General features: G+C 36.3%; 1 protein-coding gene across 1 annotated transcript; it reads left to right on the top strand.

Moving 5' to 3' along the window:
• Positions 1–1,027: 1,027 nt before the first annotated feature.
• On the top strand, positions 1,028–13,857 carry LOC311095614 (uncharacterized protein). The gene is made up of 43 exons (XM_084134177.1): positions 1,028–1,120; positions 1,237–1,617; positions 1,732–1,788; positions 2,150–2,527; positions 2,622–2,681; positions 3,330–3,377; positions 3,587–3,634; positions 3,844–3,891; positions 4,101–4,148; positions 4,358–4,405; positions 4,615–4,662; positions 4,872–4,919; positions 5,129–5,176; positions 5,386–5,433; positions 5,643–5,690; positions 5,900–5,947; positions 6,157–6,204; positions 6,414–6,461; positions 6,671–6,718; positions 6,928–6,975; positions 7,185–7,232; positions 7,442–7,489; positions 7,699–7,746; positions 7,956–8,003; positions 8,213–8,260; positions 8,470–8,517; positions 8,727–8,774; positions 8,984–9,031; positions 9,241–9,288; positions 9,498–9,545; positions 9,755–9,802; positions 10,012–10,059; positions 10,269–10,316; positions 10,526–10,573; positions 10,783–10,830; positions 11,040–11,087; positions 11,564–11,674; positions 11,770–11,954; positions 12,076–12,230; positions 12,324–12,569; positions 12,816–12,978; positions 13,256–13,358; positions 13,571–13,857. The coding sequence occupies exons 2-43, from the start codon at positions 1,320–1,322 to the stop codon at positions 13,669–13,671; spliced, it is 3,345 nt and encodes a 1,114-aa protein (XP_083990303.1). The 5' UTR covers positions 1,028–1,120; positions 1,237–1,319; the 3' UTR covers positions 13,672–13,857.
• Positions 13,858–14,684: the final 827 nt, after the last annotated feature.

Here is a 14,684-nt window from a genome sequence, read left to right as displayed (position 1 = left end):
TGGCACGTGTGGTTCAGAGAACCCACTGTGGCTCAACGGCCCTCACCCACAGCTAGAAGATGGAGTGGTCACCCGGAAAGTCTGCAGTTCCACAGGGAACGACTGCTGTGGTTACAGGTCTCATCCCATACAAGTCAAAGCTTGTCCAGGGAATTATTATGTGTATGAGTTTGTCAGGCCACTATTGTGTGCGTCTTACTGTGCAGGTAAATATATTCATCATTTACACTTCTTGGTTTGGGGAATTTTTTATGATTTGTTTAAAAATGATGATCTTTAATGTAAAAAATGTCCCTGGTACCAGATGTCACAAGCCTTAATATCACATCTGCATCTACAACATCATCTACTACAACAGTGACAAAGCCTGTCAGTGACCCAGGTAAGGTATTGTACTTTTCCTAATGAAAAAAAAAGTATAATATTTTTAGATTTAGTTTTTTAAAATTGTAAACTAATTTTCCTAGAACATTGCACGTTATGTAGGGCCTAATTATTTTTATTTATTTTATTTTAGGTTTAATTTTCAAAACCATAATCTAATCTTCTTTCCCAAACTTTAAAGGGAGTTTTGTTACACTTATCTTCGTATTTTATTTTTATTTTTCATAATCTCAAACTATTCCCCGAACATACAACAATGACTTGCATTATTGTAATACAGCATTTTAATTATGTAAAATGAATATCACTATACTACTACCTACCACTATGGGATTTGCAGCCAAAATGCATTATACAAATCAGATGAATGTATTGAATCCGACTTTTGATCACACAAGAATCATATAACTTTTTTGTTGTGAAATAGTTTAGCATACTTCAAAATATACGTAAAATATACAGTACGGTGCTGAGGTACAGTGAAATGTAAACTCCAGTTGGCATATTTGAATGATTTATTAATCAATGGATCAAAACAAGACATATCTTGACTGACGTATAATGTTGCAGCATTTTTGCAGAAAATTTCCAAATTTAAATGTTAAAGAAGCATTGGAGTTACATCATTGCCACCATTACGCAAAACTTGTTTGTAGATTCATTGGCTGTTCGACTGTTTTGTCATTTCTAAATGAAGAGATGCTCTACAATGCTCTGTGTATAACTTAAAACTCATGTAAGTGAGTCCGAAAAAATGCCTTTTTTTATACTCCATTTGGTAGATTCCAAGCCACAAGTGTAAAATATGTAGTCTTTTAATTATTTATTTTTTTTACCTTTTTTCTCTCACAGCCCTCCCCTTTGATCCCTGCTATAACTACACAATACTGGACAATCCATGGAGAGCAACAGACAATCGATATACTTTCAATTTGATGTGTGACGAAAATGTCAACTGGGTCGGCTGGTATCGTCTCTTCATTCAGGGCCAGAGTGTTCAGATGCCAGACACATGTGTTGATCGGCTAAGCTGTGGCACTCATGCTCCACTGTGGATAAATGGTTCACATCCACAAGTCGAGGATGGAGTGGTCTCTCGAGGTGTCTGCGGTCACTGGAGCAATGACTGCTGCTATTTCCAATCCAATCCTATTAATGTTAAAGCCTGCCCAGGAAATTACTACGTCTATGAGTTTGTTAGACCAAATTTCTGCTATGGGACCTACTGTGCAGGTAAGCATGATTTGCATTCACCAATGTATGTGTTTGGGTAAATACATTACATGTGCCTTTTGTACATATGTAATTGATAATTGAATATGTTAATATTTATTAAATGTTTTGCAGAAGTTAGGAACATTAGCAGCAACAATCCTACTGTCACTCCAGAGACAACCTTGGCTGGTAATGTAGTAGTATATGCCCTCTACTGACTGTTTTGACGTGGGTGTGTTTGTGTCAGTATAAAGACTGTAGATAAAATAGTGTTTGAAATTTGCAGATGTTTTCATGCCAAATTTCTAATACAGTAAAATGAAATATGAATATGTAAATAATATGTGTAGTTGGACATGAAAGTCTGCACAGGAACTAGTTGCTTTTGTGTGTATGTGTGATTTCATAAGTTTTAAGTGTAAAGATTTTGTACAGCTACAATTTTTACAATTTGTCCAAATGTCAATATAGGAGCTAATAGAGTAAAATTAAATAAGTAAATTATAATGAATAATAAATTCATGCTTATTCTTTGTTGTTTTTGTAACAGAGGCTGTCCGCATTGATCCCTGCTACAACTACACAACCCTAGATGATCCTTGGAGAGCAACCAACTATCACTATTCATACAATTGTGATGCTAATGTTAATTTTGCTGGCTGGTATCGTCTCTTCATTGAGGGTCAAAATGCTCAGATGCCAGAAACATGTGTTGATCAGTTCAGCTGTGGCACTGTTGCTCCATTGTGGCTTAATGGTCAACACCCAAGAGTCGAGGACGGGGTTGTCACCCGACATGTCTGCGGCAACTGGGACAATGACTGCTGCAATTATGAATTTAATCCAATGAAAGTGAAAGCCTGCCCTGGAAATTATTATGTATATGAGTTCATCAACCCAGGGTTCTGCTTTGTGGCATACTGCGCAGGTAAATATATTTACATTCACCCTTGCATATGTAGTGTTTTTTTTGTTTTGTTGTTGTTGTGGTATCTAACTAATATTCATCTAAATCTTTTCAGATGTTGTGAGGAATAATACCATCAACAATGCAACTGTCACGCCACAGACCACCCCAACTGGTAATGTAATCTTCTGTGTCCTTCGTTGACACTTTTATTTTTAGCCTAACTATAGGAAGATCTGTATAATGGAAAACGATGAACAAGTCTAGTTGTCTCTCTGGGTTACCATTCTGATAAATCAGAATGGAATGTACAATCTTCAATTTAACATAATTAACAAAGGAATAATTAGTAAAGAAATAGTAACAATATTAATAATTAAAGCTACACTATGTAACTTTTTTAATTAATAAAACTGTATGCGTAATAAAATTATTGTATTCTGTTGTGAGCGCACAGGATGAGCTTTCGCTCGTTCTCGTGCGCTCTGTCTTGTCACGTGAGCGTGCGGTTTCGAGTTTGATTGGGCCCTACCCTCTTCTGTCTGCCTGTGTTGTTGTGTCCTGTGTAGCACGCGGTTCGTGTTTACATCGGCCGCGTGCTTTCATGTCACGGTTTTGTCTTGTGCTGAGCAGCACACAGCTTGTGTTTTACACTAAAACATGTTTTTTGTTGTCTGTTTTGTTTGATTTTATTATCATTAAAAAGCCCATCAACTCTGCACCTGAGTCCTCGCTACTTTCATCACACCCAAATCTGACAAATATGTAATATGGCAAAAATATATTTGTGAGTTTTTTTTTTTTTTTTTTTTTCTCTGCACAGAAGATAGCACCCCACACATGACCACACCCACATCAAACCTTCCTTCAGGTATTTTCATATTCTTTTTGTAATATTTTGTCTCAGTGGTGGTTCCTTTGGTTTAGAAGAAGATCTGGAAGATCTTGGTCTATTGAAAATCTTTTTTCAAAACCCAATGGAGATAATGAATAGGAAAAGTACTTTGAGAACTAAGGCTGCTGAAAAAGTGGATGATCCCTATTGTGCACTAAGTCATTGTTTTGTCTTTCCTTTTACAGAAGATAGCACCACACACATGGCCACACCCACATCAAACCTTCCCTCAGGTATTTTCATATTCTTTTTGTAATATTTTGTCTCAGTGGTGGTTCCTTTGGTTTAGAAGAAGATCTGGAAGATCTTGGTCTATTGAAAATCTTTTTTCAAAACCCAATGGAGATAATGAATAGGAAAAGTACTTTGAGAACTAAGGCTGCTGAAAAAGTGGATGATCCCTATTGTGCACTAAGTCATTGTTTTGTCTTTCCTTTTACAGAAGATAGCACCACACACATGACCACACACACATCAAACCTTCCCTCAGGTATTTTCATATTCTTTTTGTAATATTTTGTCTCAGTGGTGGTTCCTTTGGTTTAGAAGAAGATCTGGAAGATCTTGGTCTATTGAAAATCTTTTTTCAAAACCCAATGGAGATAATGAATAGGAAAAGTACTTTGAGAACTATGGCTGCTGAAAAAGTGGATGATCACTATTGTGCATTAAATCATTGTTTTGTCTTTCCTTTTACAGAAGATAGCACCACACACATGACCACACCCACATCAAACCTTCCCTCAGGTATTTTCATATTCTTTTTGTAATATTTTGTCTCAGTGGTGGTTCCTTTGGTTTAGAAGAAGATCTGGATGATCTTGGTCTATTGAAAATCTTTTTTCAAAACCCAATGGAGATAATGAATAGGAAAAGTACTTTGAGAACTAAGGCTGCTGAAAAAGTGGATGATCACTATTGTGCATTAAATCATTGTTTTGTCTTTCCTTTTACAGAAGATAGCACCACACACATGACCACACACACATCAAACCTTCCCTCAGGTATTTTCATATTCTTTTTGTAATATTTTGTCTCAGTGGTGGTTCCTTTGGTTTAGAAGAAGATCTGGAAGATCTTGGTCTATTGAAAATCTTTTTTCAAAACCCAATGGAGATAATGAATAGGAAAAGTACTTTGAGAACTAAGGCTGCTGAAAAAGTGGATGATCACTATTGTGCATTAAATCATTGTTTTGTCTTTCCTTTTACAGAAGATAGCACCACACACATGACCACACCCACATCAAACCTTCCCTCAGGTATTTTCATATTCTTTTTGTAATATTTTGTCTCAGTGGTGGTTCCTTTGGTTTAGAAGAAGATCTGGATGATCTTGGTCTATTGAAAATCTTTTTTCAAAACCCAATGGAGATAATGACTAGGAAAAGTACTTTGAGAACTAAGGCTGCTGAAAAAGTGGATGATCACTATTGTGCACTAAGTCATTGTTTTGTCTTTCCTTTTACAGAAGATAGCACCACACACATGACCACACCCACATCAAACCTTCCCTCAGGTATTTTCATATTCTTTTTGTAATATTTTGTCTCAGTGGTGGTTCCTTTGGTTTAGAAGAAGATCTGGAAGATCTTGGTCTATTGAAAATCTTTTTTCAAAACCCAATGGTGATAATGAATAGGAAAAGTACTTTGAGAACTAAGGCTGCTGAAAAAGTGGATGATCACTATTGTGCACTAAGTCATTGTTTTGTCTTTCCTTTTACAGAAGATAGCACCACACACATGACCACACCCACATCAAACCTTCCCTCAGGTATTTTCATATTCTTTTTGTAATATTTTGTCTCAGTGGTGGTTCCTTTGGTTTAGAAGAAGATCTGGAAGACCTTGGTCTATTGAAAATCTTTTTTCAAAACCCAATGGAGATAATGACTAGGAAAAGTACTTTGAGAACTAAGGCTGCTGAAAAAGTGGATGATCACTATTGTGCACTAAGTCATTGTTTTGTCTTTCCTTTTACAGAAGATAGCACCACACACATGACCACACCCACATCAAACCTTCCCTCAGGTATTTTCATATTCTTTTTGTAATATTTTGTCTCAGTGGTGGTTCCTTTGGTTTAGAAGAAGATCTGGAAGATCTTGGTCTATTGAAAATCTTTTTTCAAAACCCAATGGTGATAATGAATAGGAAAAGTACTTTGAGAACTAAGGCTGCTGAAAAAGTGGATGATCACTATTGTGCACTAAGTCATTGTTTTGTCTTTCCTTTTACAGAAGATAGCACCACACACATGACCACACCCACATCAAACCTTCCCTCAGGTATTTTCATATTCTTTTTGTAATATTTTGTCTCAGTGGTGGTTCCTTTGGTTTAGAAGAAGATCTGGAAGACCTTGGTCTATTGAAAATCTTTTTTCAAAACCCAATGGAGATAATGAATAGGAAAAGTACTTTGAGAACTAAGGCTGCTGAAAAAGTGGATGATCCCTATTGTGCACTAAGTCATTGTTTTGTCTTTCCTTTTACAGAAGATAGCACCACACACATGACCACACCCACATCAAACCTTCCCTCAGGTATTTTCATATTCTTTTTGTAATATTTTGTCTCAGTGGTGGTTCCTTTGGTTTAGAAGAAAATCTGGATGATCTTGGTCTATTGAAAATCTTTTTTCAAAACCCAATGGAGATAATGAATAGGAAAAGTACTTTGAGAACTAAGGCTGCTGAAAAAGTGGATGATCACTATTGTGCACTAAGTCATTGTTTTGTCTTTCCTTTTACAGAAGATAGCACCACACACATGACCACACCCACATCAAACCTTCCCTCAGGTATTTTCATATTCTTTTTGTAATATTTTGTCTCAGTGGTGGTTCCTTTGGTTTAGAAGAATATCTGGAAGATCTTGGTCTATTGAAAATCTTTTTTCAAAACCCAATGGAGATAATGAATAGGAAAAGTACTTTGAGAACTAAGGCTGCTGAAAAAGTGGATGATCCCTATTGTGCACTAAGTCATTGTATTGTTTTTCCTTTTACAGAAGATAGTACCACACACATGACCACACCCACATCAAACCTTCCCTCAGGTATTTTCATATTCTTTTTGTAATATTTTGTCTCAGTGGTGGTTCCTTTGGTTTAGAAGAAGATCTGGATGATCTTGGTCTATTGAAAGTCTTTTTTCAAAACCCAATGGAGATAATGAATAGGAAAAGTACTTTGAGAACTAAGGCTGCTGAAAAAGTGGATGATCCCTATTGTGCACTAAGTCATTGTTTTGTCTTTCCTTTTACAGAAGATAGCACCACACACATGACCACACCCACATCAAACCTTCCCTCAGGTATTTTCATATTATTTTTGTAATATTTTGTCTCAGTGGTGGTTCCTTTGGTTTAGAAGAAGATCTGGAAGATCTTGGTCTATTGAAAATCTTTTTTCAAAACCCAATGGAGATAATGAATAGGAAAAGTACTTTGAGAACTAAGGCTCCTGAAAAAGTGGATGATCCTTATTGTGCACTAAGTCATTGTTTTGTCTTTCCTTTTACAGAAGATAGCACCCCACACATGACCACACCCACATCAAACCTTCCCTCAGGTATTTTCATATTCTTTTTGTAATATTTTGTCTCAGTGGTGGTTCCTTTGGTTTAGAAGAAGATCTGGAAGATCTTGGTCTATTGAAAATCTTTTTTCAAAACCCAATGGAGATAATGAATAGGAAAAGTACTTTGAGAACTAAGGCTACTGAAAAAGTGGATGATCCCTATTGTGCACTAAGTCATTGTTTTGTCTTTTCTTTTACAGAAGATAGCACCACACACATGACCACACCCACATCAAACCTTCCCTCAGGTATTTTCATATTCTTTTTGTAATATTTTGTCTCAGTGGTGGTTCCTTTGGTTTAGAAGAAGATCTGGAAGATCTTGGTCTATTGAAAATCTTTTTTCAAAACCCAATGGTGATAATGAATAGGAAAAGTACTTTGAGAACCAAGGCTGCTGAAAAAGTGGATGATCCCTATTGTGCACTAAGTCATTGTTTTGTCTTTCCTTTTACAGAAGATAGCACCACACACATGACCACACCCACATCAAACCTTCCCTCAGGTATTTTCATATTCTTTTTGTAATATTTTGTCTCAGTGGTGGTTCCTTTGGTTTAGAAGAAAATCTGGATGATCTTGGTCTATTGAAAATCTTTTTTCAAAACCCAATGGAGATAATGAATAGGAAAAGTACTTTGAGAACTAAGGCTGCTGAAAAAGTGGATGATCACTATTGTGCACTAAGTCATTGTTTTGTCTTTCCTTTTACAGAAGATAGCACCACACACATGACCACACCCACATCAAACCTTCCCTCAGGTATTTTCATATTCTTTTTGTAATATTTTGTCTCAGTGGTGGTTCCTTTGGTTTAGAAGAATATCTGGAAGATCTTGGTCTATTGAAAATCTTTTTTCAAAACCCAATGGAGATAATGAATAGGAAAAGTACTTTGAGAACTAAGGCTGCTGAAAAAGTGGATGATCCCTATTGTGCACTAAGTCATTGTATTGTTTTTCCTTTTACAGAAGATAGTACCACACACATGACCACACCCACATCAAACCTTCCCTCAGGTATTTTCATATTCTTTTTGTAATATTTTGTCTCAGTGGTGGTTCCTTTGGTTTAGAAGAAGATCTGGATGATCTTGGTCTATTGAAAGTCTTTTTTCAAAACCCAATGGAGATAATGAATAGGAAAAGTACTTTGAGAACTAAGGCTGCTGAAAAAGTGGATGATCCCTATTGTGCACTAAGTCATTGTTTTGTCTTTCCTTTTACAGAAGATAGCACCACACACATGACCACACCCACATCAAACCTTCCCTCAGGTATTTTCATATTCTTTTTGTAATATTTTGTCTCAGTGGTGGTTCCTTTGGTTTAGAAGAAGATCTGGATGATCTTGGTCTATTGAAAATCTTTTTTCAAAACCCAATGGAGATAATGAATAGGAAAAGTACTTTGAGAACTAAGGCTGCTGAAAAAGTGGATGATCCCTATTGTGCACTAAGTCATTGTTTTGTCTTTCCTTTTACAGAAGATAGCACCACACACATGACCACACCCACATCAAACCTTCCCTCAGGTATTTTCATATTATTTTTGTAATATTTTGTCTCAGTGGTGGTTCCTTTGGTTTAGAAGAAGATCTGGAAGATCTTGGTCTATTGAAAATCTTTTTTCAAAACCCAATGGAGATAATGAATAGGAAAAGTACTTTGAGAACTAAGGCTCCTGAAAAAGTGGATGATCCTTATTGTGCACTAAGTCATTGTTTTGTCTTTCCTTTTACAGAACATAGCACCCCACACATGACCACACCCACATCAAACCTTCCCTCAGGTATTTTCATATTCTTTTTGTAATATTTTGTCTCAGTGGTGGTTCCTTTGGTTTAGAAGAAGATCTGGAAGATCTTGGTCTATTGAAAATCTTTTTTCAAAACCCAATGGAGATAATGAATAGGAAAAGTACTTTGAGAACTAAGGCTGCTGAAAAAGTGGATGATCCCTATTGTGCACTAAGTCATTGTTTTGTCTTTCCTTTTACAGAAGATAGCACCACACACATGGCCACACCCACATCAAACCTTCCCTCAGGTATTTTCATATTATTTTTGTAATATTTTGTCTCAGTGGTGGTTCCTTTGGTTTAGAAGAAGATCTGGAAGATCTTGGTCTATTGAAAATCTTTTTTCAAAACCCAATGGAGATAATGAATAGGAAAAGTACTTTGAGAACTAAGGCTACTGAAAAAGTGGATGATCCCTATTGTGCACTAAGTCATTGTTTTGTCTTTTCTTTTACAGAAGATAGCACCACACACATGACCACACCCACATCAAACCTTCCCTCAGGTATTTTCATATTCTTTTTGTAATATTTTGTCTCAGTGGTGGTTCCTTTGGTTTAGAAGAAGATCTGGAAGATCTTGGTCTATTGAAAATCTTTTTTCAAAACCCAATGGTGATAATGAATAGGAAAAGTACTTTGAGAACCAAGGCTGCTGAAAAAGTGGATGATCCCTATTGTGCACTAAGTCATTGTTTTGTCTTTCCTTTTACAGAAGATAGCACCACACACATGACCACACCCACATCAAACCTTCCCTCAGGTATTTTCATATTCTTTTTGTAATATTTTGTCTCAGTGGTGGTTCCTTTGGTTTAGAAGAAAATCTGGATGATCTTGGTCTATTGAAAATCTTTTTTCAAAACCCAATGGAGATAATGAATAGGAAAAGTACTTTGAGAACTAAGGCTGCTGAAAAAGTGGATGATCACTATTGTGCACTAAGTCATTGTTTTGTCTTTCCTTTTACAGAAGATAGCACCACACACATGACCACACCCACATCAAACCTTCCCTCAGGTATTTTCATATTCTTTTTGTAATATTTTGTCTCAGTGGTGGTTCCTTTGGTTTAGAAGAATATCTGGAAGATCTTGGTCTATTGAAAATCTTTTTTCAAAACCCAATGGAGATAATGAATAGGAAAAGTACTTTGAGAACTAAGGCTGCTGAAAAAGTGGATGATCCCTATTGTGCACTAAGTCATTGTATTGTTTTTCCTTTTACAGAAGATAGTACCACACACATGACCACACCCACATCAAACCTTCCCTCAGGTATTTTCATATTCTTTTTGTAATATTTTGTCTCAGTGGTGGTTCCTTTGGTTTAGAAGAAGATCTGGATGATCTTGGTCTATTGAAAGTCTTTTTTCAAAACCCAATGGAGATAATGAATAGGAAAAGTACTTTGAGAACTAAGGCTGCTGAAAAAGTGGATGATCCCTATTGTGCACTAAGTCATTGTTTTGTCTTTCCTTTTACAGAAAATAGCACCACACACATGACCACACACACATCAAACCTTCCCTCAGGTATTTTCATATTCTTTTTGTAATATTTTGTCTCAGTGGTGGTTCCTTTGGTTTAGAAGAAGATCTGGAAGATCTTGGTCTATTGAAAATCTTTTTTCAAAACCCAGTGGAGATAATGAATAGGAAAAGTACTTTGAGAACTAAGGCTGCTGAAAAAGTGGATGATCACTATTGTGCACTAAGTCATTGTTTTGTCTTTCCTTTTACAGAAGATAGCACCACACACATGACCACACCCACATCAAACCTTCCCTCAGGTATTTTCATATTCTTTTTGTAATATTTTGTCTCAGTGGTGGTTCCTTTGGTTTAGAAGAAGATCTGGAAGATCTTGGTCTATTGAAAATCTTTTTTCAAAACCCAATGGAGATAATGAATAGGAAAAGTACTTTGAGAACTAAGGCTGCTGAAAAAGTGGATGATCACTATTGTGCACTAAGTCATTGTTTTGTCTTTCCTTTTACAGAAGATAGCACCACACACATGACCACACCCACATCAAACCTTCCCTCAGGTATTTTCATATTCTTTTTGTAATATTTTGTCTCAGTGGTGGTTCCTTTGGTTTAGAAGAATATCTGGATGATCTTGGTCTATTGAAAATCTTTTTTCAAAACCCAATGGAGATAATGAATAGGAAAAGTACTTTGAGAACTAAGGCTGCTGAAAAAGTGGATGATCCCTATTGTGCACTAAGTCATTGTTTTGTCTTTCCTTTTACAGAAGATAGCACCACACACATGACCACACCCACATCAAACCTTCCCTCAGGTATTTTCATATTCTTTTTGTAATATTTTGTCTCAGTGGTGGTTCCTTTGGTTTAGAAGAAGATCTGGAAGATCTTGGTCTATTGAAAATCTTTTTTTCAAAACCCAATGGAGATAATGAATAGGAAAAGTACTTTGAGAACGGATGTCCACTATTGTGCACTAAGGCATTGTTTTGTCTTCCCAATGCAATGCAAAGATGATGTCATGTGAACTGATTTCAGTGATTTGATTTTTTTTATTTCTTTTTTTATAAATTGCCTAAATTTAATAAAACTGTGTGTGTGTGTGTGTGTGTGTGTGTGTGTGTGTGTGTGTGTGTGTTAGACCAGTAAAAAAAAAAAAAAAATCTTAATGTTGAATGTTTTGTTGCAAATATTTCTATTTATAATAAAGGAAGATGTTATGTAATCAAAATGTATTTTGAACATGCCCCATTTATTGTCATAAATCCTGTGGTTCTCCTCTGTTTGTCAGACCACTGTTCTAAGCTCAACTGCACTGAGGATGAACGCTGTGAAAAGAAACATGGTGTTTATGGCTGTTTCTGCAAGGAGAACCATCACAGATCTCAGCGTGGATCCTTTGGTTGGACTCATTCAGCATTTCAAATATACATTCATCATTGATTGCATTTGTTTTTTATCACTGTTGACATTCTCTTGAATATTTTTCTCTCTCAGATTTCTCTGAAACCTGTGAACGCAGCTCTGGCTCCATATCTCTGTCTCGCTGTCAGCTTTTTGAGGCTGGTTTTCCTTCTGACATCTTACACCTCAATGACCCCAACTGCAGAGGAACAGTCCGGAATGGCAGAGTGGAGTTCTATTTTGACAACAATGACCACATCTGTGGTACAAGTCTTGTGGTAGGAATCATCGCATACATGCTCAAATTATCAAAAGAACAACAAATACTTTTTACAATTATTTTGTAATTCTTTAAAAAGTCCCTTAATATACAAATGTTCAAATAATATGTGCCTACAGGCCAATGGCACCCACTTCATCTATGAGAACTTTATTGTGGGAGAGCCAGACACAGTTGGACATCTCATCAGCAGGAAGAGAATTCTGAAGCTTCATATCAGCTGTGTGTACTTACAAACCCAAACACTCTCCATGGACATCAACCCTCTGGAGAGGTGGGATGCACTAAATTCAGCCAACTTACTGACTAACTATTTAAACTATTCTTATTTGTAGTTGACACATCTTGTGTAAAATTATTTCAACAGCATTATGCACAGGATCCTTCCTGCGGGTCAAGGGACATATCAGGTCAGGATGATTCCCTATCAGGATGCTGAATTCACCCGTCCCTTCACTGGTAGTGTGAACGTGGAGCTGGACAAGAATATTTTTGTAGAAGTTCGTGTTGATGGAGTTGACAGCCGTCAGTTTGCCTCAGTGATAGACAAATGTTGGGCTACACCTGTAAATGATCCTCATTACTCTCTCCACTGGGACCTCATCGTTGGCATGTAAGTCAATTTGTTTGTTTGATCGTTTATCTTCCTTAGCACTTATTATTTGTATTTTGCTAGAAAAAAATGCCATTCATTACTCTTAAAAATACTTGGGATCTAAAAAAAAAAACAAAACAAAAAAAAAAACAATGACATTTTTATTATTTACTTGCCCTCTTGTCATTCCAAACCTTATCAAACCTAGACATTTTTTATTATCTGTAATAACGTTTGGTTATTATACTGTCCCAAAATGCTCAGGTGTCCCAATCCAGAGGACAATACAGTGGACTTGCTGCAGAATGGTGTTTCCACATCCAGTCGTTTCTCCTTTGAGATGTTTATCTTCACTGCAAACTCCACAAAGGTTTACCTGCACTGCGCTATTCACCTTTGCCTTCTGAAAGACAATCACTGCTCAGTGGTGAGTTTACAAATTCATAATTATTTTCAGATTTTACTTATGGACATGGATATAGTTGTTGGTATGAGTAAATTTATCAAGTTTCTTTAAGTAAAAGGAAAATACACTGAAACAGATATATTCGAGCTGCTGTCAATGGAGAAAAATGCTGTTTGCTTCCAATTGTATACATCAGTAACAACATCTACCAGTAGAGGGCCTTACAGGGCCATGCTAACCAGCAAAACCTTGACCCCTTGGTTGACACAACTTGGTTTTCTTTTCATCTGTATTTTAGCACTGTGACTCTGAACACCACCATAGAGAGGGCAGATCTGTGGACTTCCATGACAGTGCTTCCATATCTATGGGTCCATTGATGTGGTCTGACAGTAACAAAGGTGACTTATAAAACAAGAAAAAAATATATATTGTTCATATTTGAATATCAAATGAGCAAGAGTGTTGTAGTTCTGCACTGATCTGGAACACAGTGGACGCAGAGGAATGATACAAACAATAAAACATCTCTCAGTGCTGTTAACTGAAACATCAGCACTCTTGAACCGCTGCTTGCTCAATCAACTGACTGCTGTGCATTCTCTGTTCACAGATACACAGGTGCCACGTCAAGTGCAAGTATCCAAGGCTCCATGGCTGTGTGGTTCTCTGACTATACCACTTATTTCTCTGTGTGTTCTGATATGCTTTTAGAATATGTTCACTAAGAATCACCATCATTTTATCTAGTCTATACTAGTCTAGTCTTATCTCTTTTTCAATTAATGAGATACTGCTGATAGACTAATAATCTGACAGAATAATCATTTTAAAAATCAAATCATTTTATAAATCGAGTCTAATTACTATTGTTTGAATAAAGTATATAATAATGATATCAACTGATTGTCCATGTATTTTGCTGTTTGGTTTTAATTACATATTTGTCATTTACTGTGTGTGTGTGTGTGTGTGTGTGTGTGTGTGTGTGTGTGTGTGTGTGTGTGTGTGTGTGTGTGTGTGTGTGTGTGTGTATGTGTGTGTGGTGGGGGTGGTCAGTCCTGGTAAAACCATACGTTATGACATTTGTTGGTCCCCATGAGGAAATACAGCTAATACATCATACAGAATTATGTTTTTTTTGAAAATGTAAAAATACAGAAAGTTTTCTCTGATGGATGGGTTTAGGGGTAGATATTGGGTTAGGGATATAATATACAGTTTGTACAGTATAAAAATCATTGTCAAGTCACAGTTATTTTTTATAGCGCTTTTACAATACAGATTGTTTCAAAGCAGCTTTACAGAGATTATGTCTTTGAAAAGTCCTCAAATCATGGAAACCCATTTTGTGTGTGTGTGTGTGTGTGTGTGCGTGCATGCGTGTGTGTGTGTGTGTACACATTTGACATACAGTCTTTAAGCGTATGGAATCCTCATGTTTGCATCTTGTTTTGAAGTTTAGGTTGATGTCAGTCAACAGAATATTTTGACATTTTAAACGTCATAAGCTGTTTTGCAGCATTTTTTTTCTGCAGCAGTCATACTTAATGACTTAATTGTTCTTTTCTTGCATATATGTTACTTCTGTAAATAAGTTGGAGTTTGACTAGTTTCTCTTCATTCTTCACTGATACAAACATGATTTCACCACAGATTTCTTGTATATTTGTACTTTTACCAAAATATATTACCTAAGAAACCATCAAATTGATACATTTTTAATT

The sequence above is a fragment of the Abramis brama genome (assembly GCF_963993115.1).
Source record: "Abramis brama genome assembly, chromosome: 14".
Taxonomy (NCBI): domain Eukaryota; kingdom Metazoa; phylum Chordata; class Actinopteri; order Cypriniformes; family Leuciscidae; genus Abramis; species Abramis brama.
The sequence above is the reverse complement of the archived record's forward strand: the minus strand, read 5'-3'. Positions and strand labels throughout refer to the sequence as shown.